We start from the raw sequence: 16862 nt of genomic DNA, 5'->3' as shown, positions 1-16862 counted from the left end.
TATTTTGAGAAGTATGTTTGCATCAAAATCAAGGAACTGGGGCTGGCAACTTTTATTTAGTACTCAGTTTGCTATGACTTCCTAGTTACCTCTGAGTGCCACCTACCTCCTCAAGTCACGTGTATAAAATGGAAGTGAATTAAAAACAATGTTAGAAGCTACTAAGATGTTTTTAAAAATCCTTTGATATCTTCAAATGAGCTGTTCTGTAATTGAATCTTCGTCTGAGCGTTGTTACTGTTCAAAAACCTTAAGTCCCTAGTACCAAAATTATCACAGTTCAGAAAGTCCTACCTGAAGCAAATGATATGATTCCAGGAATATGTGATTTCAATTAAGATTCCATATCAGTGAACTATTAAATAAAGTAACAAAAATAAGACAATTTTTACTCTAATTTAATCTTAGATTGTGACTTCTGAATTTGTCTGATGGTTTGAACTAAAGATGTGAATAATATTTCTCTCACAAACAGTGATAATCTGTACATTTGTTTTCAGTACACATTTTGGAACTTTATACCGAAAAATTTGTTTGAGCAGTTCAGAAGAATAGCTAACTTCTATTTTCTCATCATTTTTCTTGTTCAGGTAAGCTATCCCCATTTTAAAATAAATTTCTGGATTCTTCCTAAAAAAAGCAAACTGAAAAAGGTTAAAAAATCCAATGTTTTTTTTATGACTGGGGAGGTAAATGGGTGAACTTGGATAGGTTTTTGAATTGTTGATGCGACAAAAAGGGTTTTATTTCATTCCCAGGCTGCAAATGTGAGTCTAACCTAAAGAAAAATTGACACCATAACTGTTTTGATAATTGAATGGCGAGGCATATCTTAATGAAGTTGAATATGAGTGTCATTTTATTTTTTTTATTTTGTAGTAAACAAGCATCCAGATTAGTAAAAGCATTGTTATAAATTATGTTGATAATAAGATATTATTAGATATGCTAAAAGTTACATTTTTTAATAACAGAATCATCTCATGGCAGAAATTTTTCAACTGCACAGTTATCGAGGCCTGTAGAGAAAATAAATTATGGATGCTTATATAATTCTTGCTTAGCATAATACATAAAATATTTATTTTTGTAGTTATTATCTCAAGTAATTTGTTTGCTGCTTTCTCGATGTCTTTATTCTGAACCATTCACAACACTTAAATGTATTAAACAATAAAAATTGATTAAGTGAAAAGTTCTATTACTTGGCACGCTAGACTGCATGGAAAGAAAAACTGTGCAGATTGTCAGAATAACTTAATTTCCTCCGGATTCTACCTCTTTCTTATATAATTACAGAACACACAGCTCAGTATTTCAGGATTTACTCCTTGTGTACTTAAGAACAGCTGTGTTGTATAACATTTGAAAACAGCAGTATGCTGATTTCAAATGCTGCTCAGTGGTTTTTCCTCCAAAGCTTCCTAAAATCCTTAAAATTGTATTAAAGTACTGTTCTTTATAATTAAAGGTCCTTGGTACTTTGTAACATACTGGTGAAAACATTACTTGAAACATCTTGTCTGAATAATTCACTGCTTACATTCATAAAAATGTAACCCAAAGGTATTTGTTCCTTTTGTTGCAGTTAATTATTGATACACCAACTAGTCCAGTTACAAGCGGACTTCCACTTTTATTTGTCATCACTGTAACAGCTATCAAACAGGTGAGCGAAAGTAAAACTAAAGATAACTTTTTTATTTGTTTAGCATTTCATTTTAACCCCACCTTTTTGTGTTAGACTGTCTCAGGGAAATGCCTATAGAATTATTGTGATGACCTTTGACAGGAAAGTATTTTTTCTTACTCAGTTAAAGGAGAAGTTTTTGTACATGATGATGTCTCACTAAGCTCATCTATGAGCTCACTATAAGCTCAACACAAGCTTATAAATTATTTTGTAATTCCTTGTGTTCCAAGGAATCACTTACATTCTTGTGTTTACTCAACACTCGTGTGTTTACTTTGACTTTTGTCTATTTCTGAGTAGCTCTCCACATCCTGTTACATTTTTCCACAGTTACTCAAAATGAGTTTAGGAAGAACAAGAAAAAAATATAAGATAAATCTCCTTTCTTTTACCTTTGAGATTTCTGTAGCTGCTATGGAATGAAGAGATAATAAAAATTATTTTGGCTCAAGTCTTCAGTGTATGTTGATGGTAATGATAGCTGCTGTACTTTCTGCAGATTAGCATTGAAAAGATGTTACAGTATTATCTAATTTTTAATGTGAAAATTAATCCAATTGAAGTAATTTTTAGAAATCTGTTATTGCCACATCATAGAGTATAAAAGATCCTAATAAAAGTTGGTTTGTTCAATTTAAATTGCATAATACAGGTAAGGGATTGTACAGGTTTGTTACTCCATTTTCAAGCTAGTACTACCAGAAGGAAAATATTTAGGTAGTTTTTCACCTGGAACCCAAATGCTGCAGTGTTCCTGTTAACAAGAACCCTTAAACGTAGATGGAATCTTATTGAAATTAGCGGACTCACAGATGAATATAGAATGTTTTAATTCATATGGAGACAGAGTGATCAGATCTATGCATTATCAGAGCTTGGTCTGGGTCAGAATTGAATCAGGAATGAGCATGGTTGCGTATCTGTTGATTGAGCTGGACCCAAATTTGTTGACTTTAGCAGTTTCAGGCCAGCTGCAGAAGGACAGAGAATACCTTATCCTGCATAAACCTTGCAAGTACAAATTTAACTCACCGAAATTTTTACTGGATTTAAATTAGCAAGTGAGTTTATGAGCAGTACGTATTGCATTCTTCATTTTCATTTACTTCATTACCATTTCAGTATAGCCACGAACAGTTTCTAAAACTCTGGGCTTCCAAAGTAATAGTCACAGATATTGGTCTTTAGAGTATTTCTATTATTTGTTTGGCTTTTTGCCTTCAGTCCAATCTAATGATAATTGCTCTTGCATGACAGGCATCAGTGTAAGAACTTAGTGGCTCAGTGAATTTCATTGCATGGTTCAATCTTCACTCTGTCAGTGGGCCCAGACAGAAAGTATTTTTCCCACATAGCAGCAAGATAAAACCAGCAAATAGGATGTGAATGTGTAAGCAAAATTTGTGCAAGCAGCTTGATGTTCAGCATCTTTTACTGGGCCACTCAAAGGAATTAACACTCTTAATGGGCACAAGAAACGTCTATTATTTTGTGCTTCAGTATTAATATTCTGCCTTTTGGCAAAAAAAAAAAAAGGTTTAATGAGGAAGTTGGGTATCAAGGCAGTGTCTGTGTCAGAATGCTCCAAATTTTAGCTCAAAACTTCTATATGGGGGTTCTGTACTACCTATCTTTAGTCACGCTCCAGGACTATGATGGCTAAAACCGTAACAAAAATGAGGATGTTGTGGGTTGACCCTGGCCAGCAGACTCTTACTCAGTCCCCTCTCCTGTGCAATGGGGAGAAAGAGAAGGAAGGCAAAAGACACATCAATTAAGTTAATGATGATTTCATAGGGAAAGCAAAAGCTGTGCACGCCAGCAAAGTAAAAAGAGGAATTCATGAACTACTTCCTATCTGCAGGCAGATGTCCACCCACATCCTAAAGCGCAGGGCGTCATCATGCTTCATGCTTGCCTGGGAAGACAAACACCATCACCACAAATGTCCCCCCTTCCTCTTCTTTTCCCTGAGTTTTTCTTTTCAAGCACACCACACTGGCATGGAATATCTCTTTGGTCAGTTGGGATCTGCTGTTCAGGCATTGTCAGCTCCCAGCCTCTTGCCCACGCAGAACCTACTGGCCTTTTGGGGAGGAGGGAGGTTAGATAGAAAGCCTCGATGCACTGCAATCCCTGTTCAGCAATCACCAAACGTTTGGGGTATAACCATACTGCTTTAATCCCAAATGCAAAGCACAGCAGCATATGGGCTGCTATGAAGAAAGTTAACTCCATCCCAACCAGACCCACCACAGAGGGTAGTTTTGATTGTCCCTTAATAGGATACTGACTACCTTCATTGTCTTCATACTAAATGCAGAAATTTTCCTACATAAGTTTTCAAAAAAACCTACAGGGTAGTGTTTTCATTTCTTTGTAGTGTTAACTATACAAGAGTAGAGTATATCCTGTTGTAGGATTCACCTCTTGATGAGCAAAAGTTATGGTAAATGAAAGCAATGGCTAGTAATTTAGGTATACTTTCCTACTCTTACTATTTTAATTGTTGCACTTAAGAGTCTTAATGTAGTTCAACAGTGGTCCATCAAAGCCTGGATTATGACATGCTGTGCATAGTACTGGACTTGTATCTCCCTGGGTCTTTCTTCAAACAGCTAGTGTAGACTTTGGGGCCTGTTGAACAGCTGTACCAGCTTCTGTATTACTCCGGAGTTATAAAGTGAGTTCCCATATTATCTCTGAGAGCATTCAGGCTAGTGATACTTTTGTGCTGCACTTGATTTTCAAATGTGCCCAAGAGAGTTAGATGTAAAAATTTTTATGGAGTACAAGTGGTATATTCCATGTCTTAAGCACGGGGGCCTTTGTCAGTTCCAGTCTTTAACCCACTGCAGGACTTTTCAAATGGAAAGTTAAAGACTCTTTGTCCTTTACTTTGACTTTTTTTTATAAAACACAAATTTGTAAGATAATTGGGCAATCAAAATAGGTTAGTCTGCAAAGTCTCTGCAAACAAAATTCTTCAGTATTAATGAATTGTATGTAGGGTTAAAAGGTTTGACATAAGTGAACAGTCAGGAAATATGACCACCTTCAGGCATGGTCTCACTTGATCATCCTTCAATGTGGAGTCCCAGTCTTCCAAAATACATTTTCTCCACATCTACCTTTTCAGCAGCAACTTCTATAATTACTTTGCACTTAATCAATAGTCAATAAAATGTGAACAAAAGACGGTCACTCAAAAAATATATTTTTTTCTTTATATTATAGACATCCCTATTTATCAAAATGTCATTAAAATATATAATTTTGTTGTTTGATTGTAACTGTGAATGCTCTTTCTCATATGTCCAACATGACCGTATCACAATTTCATTTGTTCTAGCGAAAATCTTTTCATGTTCTTTATTTTGGCTAATGATAATTTTTATTTTTTTTTAATTTTTGTTGCAAGATAGAGCTGTTCTGTGTCTTTATAGCCAAATGTGCATCACTGCGTCATTCCATTTCACTGTTTTCTAGGGTTATGAAGATTGGCTTCGACATAAAGCTGACAATGCAATGAACCAATGCCCTGTTCATTTCATTCAACATGGTAAACTGGTTAGAAAGCAAAGCCGAAAATTGAGAGTAAGTAACTATGACTTAATAGACTTCAGGAGTCAGGCTTTACTTTGCACTTCTAGTAAAAAAAAAAAAAAAAAAAAGACAAAGGAATGTAGTGTAGAAAATGTATTTATTACATTTCATGGTGGTCTCCATGAAATAGACCTTCAATAACCTATTTTTTAATTGAATGTGTCTGAGAAAAGTATTTTAAGAAGTTAAACAAGTTTCTGCTTTATCTTTAACTCTTTTCTCATAACTCTGCTTTCATTTTCTGTTTTTTTTTAATGGAATGTTTCACTCATGATATTTGTCCTTTGTCTTTTCTCCATTTGCGGTTCTCTGTGGGTATGCACATTAGTAAGTTATTTAAGCCCAATTATGATAGTCAACCCTATCAATTTGTCCTATTTCTTATAGAGAAAATACAACACATACAGAATACTTTCTTCATTACCCAAAATCACAACCTCTTCATTGGGCTTCTGAATGCTTCTGCGTTCCTTTCCTGGTTTTTTGAAGGTTATTTTCAGAAATAAATGTGTCTGTGTTTTTTTTTTTTGTTGTTTGTTTCTCTTTCTGATGCTTAGATGCACTTGTCATCCTTATAATCTTTAGAACTTAGCAAATATGATAGGTATTTGTTTGGGGTTTCCTTATTTCTCATATCTCTGTTAGGAATATCTTTTTCTGCTCTGCCCTGTTTGCGCATAAATAGCTCTACAGGGCTCACATCCTTTCTGCTTTCCTTTCTGCTTTCCATTCCTTTGAGTGTGGTAACTTTTGCCTAGAGCTTCCAGGCAATAAAATAAAATAAAAAACATGATGTGCTCTATATTTCATGTGCATACCTAAACAGTTATCCATTCTAAATAAAAATGGTGAAGTACCACATAACTGGAATTTCTATTACAATGATGAATCCATTGCCTATATTTTCTCAAATTCTCCTCAGTTTTTTGCCTTTCAGAGATTGTATTTAAAGAACTAAAGGATAGCTGAGGCAAGTATAGGAAATACTTGTGTAGAGAGGGTATCTGTTTATGGGTAACAGGGCAAAGTTCTCTGACCTGTATTATGCAAGAAAAACTAGATCATATAAAGGCAGATCCTTCAGCCCCTAAAGCCTGTGGACATTTGATTACACGAGGTTAAAAAAAAATGCTGAAATATGAGGTTTCTTTTTAACTGATACATTAGCAAATGTTGTCAAAAAAACACCTTTTATCTTTTAAGAAGATACCTTTTTGTTGGTATTTTGTTTACTGTTTGTTCCCTGACTCCTGCCTTTTTTTCTACTGCAAATTAGATTATTAATTTATGTTTTAATAGGCTGTTATATTATAGATTGCTCCTGGCTTGCAGACTGATTTGTATGCTATAGTTTACAGAGAACATCTTGATATATTGATTAGTAAATAATAAGGATCATTCAGCATTATGATGTTTGAAAAACAAAACTAAGAAGACTCTTTTGTCTTTGAGTTGTATCTGAAAATTCATTTTCCGATGTGTATTTTCAGTGGCAACGTGAAAAACTCCAGGTACAGTCTTTGGAGGTGATTAAATTTGCAGTAATGTCACTGTGTTTTTAGCTAGCTGACAATTAAATGAATATTTTTAGTGGTAAAGAGGGCTAGCAAAATCAAACTAATTACAATTACAATTTTTTACAATTTGTTCTAGTAGGTGGATTCTCTGTCTTTTAACAGTTTATTCAAGATAATGCCCCAACGGTGTTTTATCTGATTTTGCTAAGTTCTCATTTTGAGTGCTTTATTATAATTCACCATGCCACTGTTTTTATGATTTAATGATGATTTAATGTTTAATGATTTTGTGGCAAAAAGGCAAGTTTTCTTAGAGACACATTTTAGGCAACTTACGCAATAGTCAGCCAGGTTCCACTGCTCTTTGGAATGAAGGCTCCATATTGTTCAGGCTGGCCCCAGCCAGAACTTGGAATTCCCAGACTTGGAATTCTTAGTGTTTTTTTTCAATTGTCTCTAATTATAACATTCTAAGATGCTTATGCTCAAGAGCCAATGAGAGTAGCCCACATCTCCAGCTATTTTTGGAAAGATGGTTTGTTGTATTTATTCTTAAAGCTGGTATCTTCCGTTTCTGAAATAATGTTGCAAAGCTGAAAAAGACAGTACTTGCAAAATGGCTTGAGATCCTGAGAGGAAGGGTAGTACAAGCTTGATTCATTTCACAAGGTGTAATTCATTTTTTTCATAGATATTTCTGTAGTTCTTTACGCTTGTGGTAACATCCTGGTGTAGAGAAATTGGTGAATTTTTAAAACATTTGAATTTTTGAATAGGTTTTGTTTTTAAAAGCTGAAATTTGAGGTGACACAGGACTGATAAATGTTCTTTCCCCTAGGTTGGAGATATTGTGATGGTAAAAGAAGATGAAACATTCCCGTGTGACTTAATATTTCTATCCAGTAGTAGAGGAGATGGAACATGTTTTGTTACGACAGCTAGTTTGGATGGTGAATCCAGTCATAAGGTAATAAAATGTTCTGTATTTTCTTTTTAAGGCAAAGTTTACATTTTGCTTTTTTTATTTTTTTATTTTTTAACATGGAACATAATATAACTTAAATGCATGTATTTGTGAGCAGATACATTGACTTGTATAACTTTCTGACAGTTGACTAATTTTTTCTCAATGTTACATTATTTTATGAAAAGATTCAAAACATCCTTTCAGTACTTAAAGGGGACTTACAAAAAAGATGGAGAGCAACTTTTTACGCAGGCAGTTAGAGATATGACAAGGAGAACAGTTTTAAAGTAAAAGAGGGGAGGTTTAGATTAGCTATAAGGAAAAGAATCTTTACTCTGAGAGTTGGTGAGGCACAGGAAAAGGTTTTCCACAGAAGTTGTGGATGCTTCATCCCTTGATGTTGTTCAAGGACAGGTTGGATGGGGCTTTGAGCAACCTGATCTAGTGGGTGGCATCTATGCCTGTGGCAGGGGGTTGGAACTGTATGATCATTAAAGTCCCTTCCAACCCAAGCCGTTCAGTGATTCTGTGATACTTATTTGCAGTTTTGTCTGTGTTCAGTATAGGCATGCAAATTACAGAGATAATTCACAAATATTTTTGCACTTAAATTTCACGTTAACCTGATTTGTGAGTATATTGCAAGGTACCTGCATATAATGTAGGAAGCTTCCCAATAAGGAACATTTAAAGGTGCATCTTATTTGAAATATTAGCTCTTTCTTATGTGAAAGCTAGTAAGTCTGTTTCACAGTGAACTGTGAATAATAATCTGCATATTAATATCTGCATATTAATATTTAGTATATCCGTCCTTATTCTTTTTCTTCTTACTTACACCTTTTTATTCATTCCAGACTCACTATGCTGTTCAAGATACAAAGGCATTTCACAGTGAACAAGAAATTGATGCATTGCATGCTACGATTGAATGTGAACAACCTCAGCCTGACCTTTATAAGTAAGAAAATAATTCTTACCTCTTTCATTTAAGGTACCCTACCAATATCATCATTAAAAGATCCTTTCTGTGTCTGCATGGTTAGAGGGGACCCCAAAGTGAGCTTGAAATCCGTTTAGTCACCATCCATGCAGGTAGTTCAGTGGTCTTCTCTAGAGCAGTGGTCTCCAAAGTGACCCCAGGGAGTGTGCAAGACGATTCATTGGGGTGTGCAAGGGCAATTTTAGAACTTCTACTTTATTTTTTAATCTAAAAAAAATAAAGAAATCAAGTATTACTCATACTTAATGTATGTTTTGATACTGACACACTCATTCAGTCTGTATGTCAGAGGGTCCACGGTTTGCGAAGTATCCTCAGGCAAGAGTAGATGTTCCACGATGCGGAGAGGTTGACAGGCACCCAAATTTGCTTGTTCTCTTACAGTGTATTGCGAAGCATGGTGGTTTGTGTGTGCCTGGTTAAGCGGTTTTACACATTATATTGTCTAGTTCTAACTAAACTAACCCTCACAAAATGGACAAGTGGCTTAAAAAGATTCCGGCAAAGAAATTGCAGGTTGAAGCTAATACTAATAACACAAGCACAAGAGAACAAGAAAATGGTAGAGCAAACACTTCTACTGTTACTATGAACTCTTCATTAGCAGTTGGCCAAATTCAAAATTGTGTATTTTATTCACAATTGTGAATTGTGAAGACTATTTGGAAGATTGATTTTAATCTGCTGTTGTTAACAATGAACACCACCCTACATGCATGATGTGTTTTGAGGAAATAGTTAATGATAGTATGAAACCATCACAATTATCAAGACAATTAAAATCTAAGCATCCAGACCATGAAGACAAACCTCCACGTTTTTTTTTTTTCATCTATGTTTAAAGTCATGCAGTACTCAATACTTTACAAAGTACTTTAGAAAATTTCAGTAAACTTAATAATAAATCTGTAGAAGACTCTCAACTTCCTTCCTGAATAGTGAAAGATGAAAAGCCACATATCATTGGGGAAACACTTGTTCTTCCTGCCACAGGAAAGATGGCTGAAATAATAGAGAAAACAATATGGCAACAAAATGAAATATATTCCTTTGGCAGCAAATACTGTTGGAAGGTGCATAGGAAACATTGCTGAAGATCTAAAGAAACTAGAATTATTAGAATAAATTATGCGGCATGGGATATTGCTGTACAGTTGGCTGAAAGTACAGATATTTCTAATATTTTGTAGGTTAAGGTATTTCTAGATTCTGTTTCAATAATGGAATACATAAAGAACTACTTTTTAGTGAGTTACTATAATAAAGATATACTAGAGAAGATATGTTCTGAACAACAAATGACTTTTTAATAAAAACAGTGTCTTATAGAGAAAATGTTCAAGCATGACTACTAGTGGAGCAGATACTTCCTGTGATATGAAAAAGGATCCCAGAGTAAGGTTACAGAGCTGGCACCACATGTGAAATGTATTCACTGCATCAGTAATAGACAAGCTATTGCAGTCAGGAGGTTGGAGCCAGAATTACACAAAGTACTACAGGATATCATAAATTTGGTTAATTTTACAAAAACAAGACCTTTAAATAGAATCTTTACAATACTTTATAATGAGCTGGGGTGGGAGTGACCATGAAAATCCTTTGTACCACACAGAAGTACAGTGATACCATTTAGCAAAGCGCTTAAGAGAGTTGTCATGCTTAGAGATGTTACGTATTTATCTTTTACAAAGGGGCAAGTGTTCTGAGTTTGCTAACCTTTTCTGTGAAGAAAAGTGTCTGTCATTAGAAAAAATAAACACACTTAATGTGTCCCTTAAAAGTAAAAATGCTGCTTTACCACTGAGTTAGGGTGCCTCATGCCGACCCTCCTGTGACTGGTGCTGACACAAATGTATACAGGGAATGTTGAATCTTTGCAGACTCCTTGTAGATCTGCTTAGCGTGGTAGGACTGTGTCCAATGCATTATTCATTAAATCCTTCTATATTTAAGAACAAATGTGTGCTTAGTTCTCCTCAAGGGTACTAGAAAAAATCCTCAATAATCACAAAGTGTTAAACCCAAATTTTCAGAAATAAAGAAGTGTATTAAATCATGTAGCTGTCACTAAGAATATTACTACTAATAAATTTTAACACAAAATACAATTTATTTCATTTTTATCTCATCCCTTTTTAAGTTCTATTTTTTTATGTTTTATAATGTACACACCATACTAATACAACTTAGTACATGTATATAGTTTATAAAGAAATATACCTATAGTGTGGGTGCACGCTCAAAAATTTTTACTGATCGGAGACCACTGCTTTAGGCCACCTCAGCTGGTATTCGTAGGTGAAAACCCAGAGAAGCCTGGTGCTTACAGGAACTTTAGAGAACACTTCTCTGACTGATGAACAGTTACCTGGCATTTCGAGAGCTCTCTAGCTATTCCAGCAGCCATTGTCGGAATACAGGAGGAAGAAAACATTTTAAACTTCTTCCTTGCAGGGCTGTAGGGTCTACTTGGTAGTACCTTTGAACTGCCTGCCCTATGGGTGGGATGTGACACATAACGGCATGGTCTTTACCAACCATTTCTCCGGCTTTCTTTGTTTTTCACTCTGCCCCACCAGCAAGTAGGCTGGGGTTGTGCAAGAGGCTGGGAGCAGACAGGACAGACGACCTGAACTGACCAGAGGGATACTCAGTGCCATATTAATGTCATGCAACATAGCAGTGGGCAGGGGGTGTTCTCTGTTGCTTGGAGATGTTTATTTATGGGGGTTGGTGAGCGTTTGCCTTTGCTTTTTTTCCCCCTTCACTTAGTAAATTGTTGATATCTTGCTTTTGCTCTTCCAGTTTTCTCTCCTGTGCTGCTGGTAATGAGCAAGCAGTCAGTCAGTGCTTAGTCCGGGGTCTATCCACCACATGCAGATAAAATGTACTTAGAGATATTTAGATGGAAAATTGCCTATTGGCTTTATGCTGTTGATTTGTTTTGGTTTGTTCTGTTTTGGTTTGGTTTTAACCCAGGTGTAGGTTTTAAGATTTGTAAAGGATAGTAATTACATTGTTACTTACCTTAGATAGTTTCAATAATATTTTCTTGTTAATTCTTGCTAATAGGTCTAATTAGAAGATTTATTCATAATTTTATACTCTTTTATAGCTTTTTTTATACAGACTTTACACTGACATTCTGTTCTGTTTATTTTTCTATCTATACATATATCTATGTGCTCTTGTTTATTTCCTGGATAATCAGAGCACATTCAATTGAAAGCTGTTGGCTCACTTTAATACATGCTTTCAATAAAATAATCTGTTCTCACGCATACTTTTTAAAGATATAAAAAGTGAGAGTAACTTGCTTTGTTTTTATATGTGTGTGGTGTATATAGATCTGTATATAAGGAGAATTACCTGTCCTTGTACATTAAAAAATTTGAAATATTGAGAGATATACACGTAGCAATACGGAAATTAGCACTGGTATAAAACTACTTGTATATTTCCCTTGCAGATTTGTTGGTCGAATAAATATTTACCATGATAGTAATGAGCCTACTGCAAGGTAAGGAAAATACAGAGTTTCTACACATGTAATCACTGTTAGGATTGATTGTTAGGATATCAATAATGAGAATTACTTTTGTTTTACCAACATTGTGCTGTCTTGTCTTATTGATATATTTTTCTCTTAAAAGTCTATAGACTGTAATTGTGTATATCATAAATATTTAATCTTTTTCCTTGAGCTTTTATTTGGTATGTATTTAGCTTGCAAATGATGTTGAGAGTATTTTGACAGTACTTTGATAATGTTGTTGCATTAGCAGGGGGTCTTTGTGTTTGTGTTTCTTTTCTTCTTCCTTTTCTTGTCCTCCTTCTTCTCCTTCTTCCTTTTCTTCCTTCTGTTCTTCCTCTTCTTCGGGGATATTGGACATACCAAACGTCATGTTTAGCTTTACTGAAGGGTGGATTTGTATTTGTACATTTGTCTAAGAAGTCTTAAACATTGTGTGTGTTCAAGAAGGCAACATCCAAGAAAATAGACTTTATTTGTGGTATATGATGATTTGTTGTCCTGGGTCAGGCACCTAGAAGGGTCTGCCTCCTGTGCAAATAAGTTCCATCCTGAAGTGAGTTAGGTAGATTCTCCTCAAGGAGCAGTCAGTGTAGCCCAGGACAATCTTTGTTTGGCAAATAGAGAATAAAAATAAAGCAGTACAAAAGTGTCAGGAGTCTTCATGTCTCTTCTGTATAAGATCTGCTGTAAAAGACTTTGTGCACCTGATTTTTGTTCAGGCCCTTGCCACAAAGAGGCAAAGCAATAGGAGGGAAAGTTGTCTCACTTGGATTATATCCAAGGTCCCAGCATGTGGGAAGTTAATTCATTCTAGCTAAGTACTTTCTTAAGCTCAGTGTGTCTGTAGATAGGTAATTTTCTAACTCAGTAAGCAAAGAGGAGGGGAAATTTGGCTGCTGAGCATGTCAGTGATCCCAAATGAAACCTATCTATGACTGCACTGCAAAGCAGTGAAAATCTCATCACCATCCAGAGCAGATCATGTCTCTCTCAGCTGTTCTGGGCTGTGTTCTTGCTTGGGGGTCTCTCAGATAAGAGGGTCAGGCAGAGCCCTGGCCTCGTGAGCTGTTGCAGCGACAGCTGCCTGCTTCCAGGCTGGAGGAATCCTTTCCTGAGGATCCTCTTGTCCTTTCCGTATTGAGTGATACATCATTTAATAGTAGATTGCTACAGTATGCTGTGAAAGCTGCCTTTCTTCTTTTTAAAGAGCACTTTCCTTTCTAATCAAAACAGCAATAGCCTGCTGTGTGTCCAACACTGTGACCAAGAAGAAAATTTGTAGTGTTAAGGCTTGTATTCCTTGGACAGCGCTATTAGTAGAACTGTTGGCATTTTTTACTGTATCAGGATACAATGTTTTACTACCAAATCATTCACATAACATAACACCACAGGTTTAAATGGAACTAGTAGCAGGTTTTACATCAGAACATCAGAGATATAGCCCTGGGGTTTTTGTTTTAGAGTTCCCTGATTTTTTATTTTTATTTTTTTAGTTATTTTTGAACACTGAACAACATCCAAAAATACTGAGTTTATTTTTTATTATTTTTAATTTTTATTTTTCCATTGCTATATAAATAGTCTGGCAGTAGTTTAAAATGTCATCTGTGCAATTGTGCATGTTGTCTGTCTGTAAAGTAGTACTTGTTTTTGCACTCCTATGATGGATTGTATTACATATGCTCCAAAATGCTATTTCAAACTGCATGGGGATCCTTACAGTAATTCCTACTTCTCAATAGATTATTTTACCTATATTCATCTTTATGCTATGAATAGTATACAGCAAATTTCAAGCAATACCTTATGTACCATTTATACTTGAAACGAAAGGGCAGAACATATTGTCCTTAATAAGTAACTCTAACATGAACGAAACTATAGTTTATACAAGCTTAAAATAGACATGAATTAGTGTTTTTAAAAGTAAGTAACTTACAATTAGGATGATGAATCTTTATTTAGGTATCTACATATATGGTTGAAATGAAAGTTATTGGTTTCTCAACATGTTTCAAAATGAAATTGCTAATGCTGGACTTGAACTGTGAGGTTATTAGCTTAATTGTAGGTATCTATATGTTTTAAAAATACTCACTTAAATGCTTTAAGTACCACCTATTATTTTTTTCACACAACATAAAATTAATTGAGTAATACTACTTTCCTGTCTTAGATGGCTTCCGTTAAGGCCTGCTGTCTCTTTCTAAATACTTATATTTTGTAATGTTTGTCTTTTGCAGGCCATTAGGATCCGAAAATCTGCTCCTTAGAGGAGCCACTTTAAAGAATACAGAAAAAATCTTTGGTAAATATTTGTGTTGATGATTTCATTGAATGCTGAAGTAATAAGCAGACATAAAAAAAAAAAGTTACTATTCTAGAGTTGCTACCGAGAATATGATTTCTATTGAATCACTTGATTTACAACTTGTCAATAAGGCGTACTGTTTCTAGAAATGCAATAAAGTTAGCATTAATGACGTTCAATGACTATAGAGATTTTGGGGAGGGGTAGAGACGACTCAAATTCTTCCTGTAAATATTTGGGTTTTGAACAAGCATTGTGAATAAATGCTGTTCCAAACAAGGTAATAAGCTTGATAAAAAAATTTAAATCTGTTTTGCTCACTTGTCAAAACAGACAGATACCCATAAATATGGCTGATGGAAAAAAAAGATAAATAAATAAAAAATCCACCTAAACAGTTCCTGACACAAAATTAGACTTTCCACTAGTCACTGTATTTTGTTTGTGTGATCTGTCTTCATTCCATGGAAATGTTTTAATATTTTAACAGAAATAGGAAGCACAATATGAAATAGATGTTTTTGATATTCTTCAAACAAACCCAGCGGTAGGGATAGTTGCAGTGTTACAAACAACTCTTTGCTGATAATGAAAGGGACAAGGGTGCAAATCATCCTCTATAGCGTACAACTTCCATACTCCAAAAAAGAGATCATAAATAGCAATGAAGTACTCAGCCTAAAACATCAAAATCTTAAAACATTTTCTGAAAAAAAAAGGAAGTATACATTAATTTAAAGTTGCCCTCTTTGCTTTTAATTGGTATCTGAAATAGATAACTAATACAATTAATTTGTAGCATTTCTGTAAACATCAGAGCATGATTTTAAGATCTCAGTTAAATTGTGTATCAGGCACAGATGTATAAGCGGCTGTTCCTGGTCTGTGTAACGCACGCAGTGTTTGCCATTACCCCAGTACGATCCATATCCTAAGCTATATTACTTTTATTAGTGTGCAGGGGTGCTGATTTAATATGCACTTAAAATCCATTTTCTTATTTACAGCTTTTTGTAGTTGTTTTTAATCTTCTGAGGGTTAGTCTCTCAATCTGAATTATTAGCAGGAATTCAGTAATATCAGAAGATCATTCTTTTCATAAAGCATTAGATTTTCCTGAGGAAAGCTAGATAAGTAGCCTTCTCTTATTCTTCTTGGATGTATCCTGTTTAGCCCTTGTTGAATTTTCTTTTACAACTTATAATTTAGATTCTAAAATTAAAGCCAAAAAAAAAAAAAAAAAAAAAGAACTTAAAAACACAAGATGATTTATTCAAAATACAGCTTTGTTTTAGCTTTCATTCATAACAGAGAACATGTAAGGAATTGGAAACTTTGGCTCTGGAATGGCGTCTGAAATGCCATTCTTAAAATTTCCCCTGAAGAACCAAAATATTAAAGCAATTTTTAGTGTTTGAGTATTATCCCAATCTGTATCCTGTTTCTTCAGACCATGGAAACTTAGAGAAATGACAGGGTATAATAATCTAGTGAGTTGTATTGTTATTAAAGTAAGTTATTGTACTGTGCTACCTTTATTAAAACAAATTGTCTAATTTCAGGTGTTGCTATCTACACTGGCATGGAAACTAAGATGGCATTAAATTACCAGTCAAAATCACAGAAACGCTCTGCTGTAGAAAAGTAAAAACTTCAATATTTCTTTTGGGGGTGGAAAACTGCATGTTTGAATAGTGAATAAAAGGGGATATTTTTATTTTGCTAAAAGTATGTGATTTATTGGTTTAAAGAAAAAAAGAGGTAAAAGGATTTAAACTTTTCATTTTTGTGTGCTTCATTTTTGATTTATAAAATGAGTTATATAACTCCAGATGAGGTTCTCCATACTTTATTATCATTATATGTTCAAGAGAAACCACCTTAGTGCAGTGCTTACCTTTTTAAGCTTTGCTGTTCCAGTGGACTTCTCTTTTACTGGTTAGCGTATACCTACTGATGTTTTTCCACAGTTATGTTCTTCAGTATCCTAACATTACTTTACATTACAATTAAATTGAATTCAGTAGAAATAACTCAGTTTAGACCAACTGCAATAACACAAAGGCTGTCTTTGGCAAGTTTTGATTGTTTTATCTAAAATCATAAATTCCCTCATCCGTTTCTTTTTTTTTGCTTTAATAAGTAGAGAGGATTAGATTCTAGTCCTGCTCTACTATTTGAAGTCATCACATCTGAGTAAGGTGTCCAACTTTGTAGAAAATAA

At 34.7% G+C, this 16862-nt stretch overlaps 1 protein-coding gene across 6 annotated transcripts in view; it reads left to right on the top strand.

Annotated features, from left to right (window-relative positions):
* ATP11A (ATPase phospholipid transporting 11A) overlaps window positions 1–16862 on the top strand; it is a 122374-nt gene that overhangs the window by 72208 nt on the left and 33304 nt on the right. For 5 of the 6 annotated variants that reach the window (XM_035317829.1, XM_035317836.1, XM_035317856.1 and 2 more), the window contains 8 exons: window positions 501–590; window positions 1589–1669; window positions 5183–5290; window positions 7655–7783; window positions 8641–8744; window positions 12259–12309; window positions 14571–14635; window positions 16201–16282. In XM_035317829.1, coding sequence (XP_035173720.1) covers window positions 501–590; window positions 1589–1669; window positions 5183–5290; window positions 7655–7783; window positions 8641–8744; window positions 12259–12309; window positions 14571–14635; window positions 16201–16282 — 710 coding nt within the window. The remainder of the gene's footprint in view (window positions 1–500; window positions 591–1588; window positions 1670–5182; window positions 5291–7654; window positions 7784–8640; window positions 8745–12258; window positions 12310–14570; window positions 14636–16200; window positions 16283–16862) is intronic. The other variant, XM_035317848.1, reaches the window with a different exon arrangement.

Source organism: Oxyura jamaicensis, chromosome 1, assembly GCF_011077185.1.
Source record: "Oxyura jamaicensis isolate SHBP4307 breed ruddy duck chromosome 1, BPBGC_Ojam_1.0, whole genome shotgun sequence".
Lineage (NCBI taxonomy): Eukaryota > Metazoa > Chordata > Aves > Anseriformes > Anatidae > Oxyura > Oxyura jamaicensis.
This window is presented reverse-complemented; position numbering and strand designations above follow the sequence as displayed.